This window comes from Silene latifolia, chromosome Y, assembly GCF_048544455.1.
Source record: "Silene latifolia isolate original U9 population chromosome Y, ASM4854445v1, whole genome shotgun sequence".
Lineage (NCBI taxonomy): Eukaryota > Viridiplantae > Streptophyta > Magnoliopsida > Caryophyllales > Caryophyllaceae > Silene > Silene latifolia.
In genome coordinates, this window is record NC_133538.1 from 68,665,599 (window position 1) to 68,667,871 (window position 2,273).

General features: G+C 39.0%; 1 protein-coding gene across 1 annotated transcript; it reads left to right on the top strand.

Annotated features, from left to right (window-relative positions):
* Positions 1-1,002: 1,002 nt before the first annotated feature.
* LOC141628277 (uncharacterized) lies at positions 1,003-1,425 on the top strand. Its single transcript, XM_074441439.1, has one exon. It carries the CDS (start codon positions 1,003-1,005, stop codon positions 1,423-1,425), a length of 423 nt encoding a protein of 140 aa, XP_074297540.1.
* Positions 1,426-2,273: the final 848 nt, after the last annotated feature.

Here is a 2,273-nt window from a genome sequence, read left to right on the forward strand (position 1 = left end):
TTTGGCTTACCTACAGTTAGGTCGCCATGAGCCTTGCCCTTACCTTTACCCTTGTTGGAAATCGTGAGAACATCCTGCTTCATGCTCCCACTCAATTTCATATCTTTCTCGGTCTGTACGAGAAGGGAGTGTAGCTCATGAGGACTGTTTTTCAAGTCATTCATGTAGTAGTTCGCCCTGAAAAGGGCAAAACCATCATGAAGAGAATGAAGCATTCGGTCAATCACAATGCTCTCACTGATTTTGCAATCAAGAGCCTCCAGCTTCTCGACATTCTCAATCATGTGAAGAACGTGTGGGCTAAGCGGTTGGCCCTTCTGGAGTTTCGCATCAAAGAAGCGACAAGTATGCTCATATGTAACGATCCTCGGTGCTTTTGAGAACTCGTTAGTGAGCGTGGTGAAAATCTTGTTCGCACCTTGGGCAATGAAGCGTCACTGCAAATTGGTTTCCATTGCAAAGATGAGTACGTTCTTTATCGCACCCGCTTCCATAACGAAGTCACTATAAGCGAGTGACTCGTTGACTGCATTGGGGCCTGGGATTACCGGTATAGGCTCAGTTAAGTACCTGAGCTTACCGTCAGCAATGGCAAGCATTCCGTAGTGCTGCCTCCCAATCCGCAATGTTGGACTTGTCGTTTTTCAGACGTGTGAACTAATTCATTTGGTCCATGAATATTTTCAGCCAGGACTCGCGTCCAAGTGTGGCACTAGGCATTTGGATTGCGTTATTTCCAGACATTTTGTTGTAACAGTATTATAAAAATAAACGTGTTCTTTACCTTCAACTGACTCTACTTGGACTTGGAAGAGTATTTGCAAGGTGAAGGAGAAGCTGAAACTTGGGTTCACTGACAATTGTTGGACTCCTCATCCGAAAGGGTATACAATCAGTAATGGATATGAATGGTTGATGGGACCTTATCCTAGACAAAATTGGGCGACAATAGCTTGGAATGAATGGAATGTTCCTAAACACTCATTCATTACTTGGCTAATCATGCCGGAAGGTATCAATACTAAAATGAAATTGCATGCCTATGGTCTCTGTCAAGATGACAGATGCATCCTTTGTGAATCACATTCTGAAACGATTGAACATTTGTTCAATGAATGTGAATTCAGTTGTAAAGTTCATAAATGTGTGGAAGATTGGATTGGTCATCCGATTCCTACCATTACTGATCTATTGAGTGCTAATCGAAACAATATGAAATGGAAAATATTAGCAATGATTATCACAGCTTACAGATACCTGATATGGGCACAAAGAAATCGAGCTCGAATTGAGCTGAGTATGACGAGGCCGGAAAAAATTGCTGCTGGGTTGAAGACGATGATTCAGACGCAAATTCGAAGCAAGTGTGTGATGAGGAAGGATATGACGGAGCAGGAGATCAGAAGTCGTTTGGGTTTCTTTTGATTGTCAGTTTTGATGTAGCCTTGTTTTGTTGTTGTCTTATTTGCTTTTAGATCAGCTGTAATTGGGGAAGTTCTTTTTGAAATATAAATATACATACTCACATTTCACCAAAAAAAAAGAAAAAAACCTGTTCTACACTGCGAGAAGAAGAATAAAAATAATAAGCATGTGCATCGTTTATATTTTTAAGTCTAATGAACTACTGTCATAACGCGAAAACTAACAACATTTATACAATTGACCTCCCTCAAGAATTATATAAATGATCCCAAGACTCAATTCTTTGTAAATTGATAAGCTAACCTTTTAGCTAATTCTACCGTTAGAATTTTTGGTCGATAAATTTCTGTAAATTCTATCTTTAGTCCATCATAATCACGAGAAACTCTTCGGACTATGATGTTGAGGTAAACTAAGTCAACACAACTACTTACCCAACGTAGAAGGGGTCATATTATGTCTACCGACGAATAAGGGATTCATAGTTGTTTGCCCTTATAAAGACTAATCTCAATTTCCGTTTTAGAGGAAGATCCCATCAACTTCGTTTTAATTCATTTTAAGTGAACTAATATCTAGCATGCGTGAATGAATAAACTAAGGTGATGGCTTAAAAGCATGTGACATCTGTATGTCTATGAAAACTAACATACAACCCATATGTGTCAATTTTCATGCATTTTAGTAGTAGGTGATTTGGTTTTAGGCGGAATATGATGCATAAACTATCATGTGAATGAAAAGCAATATGAATGAAACCGTAAAACAATAAAAGTCCTAGTGTAGCCTATCTTATCAAAATGAACATTAAATACAAGTTTGGAATCCATCCTTGGACCCGCGAAGCT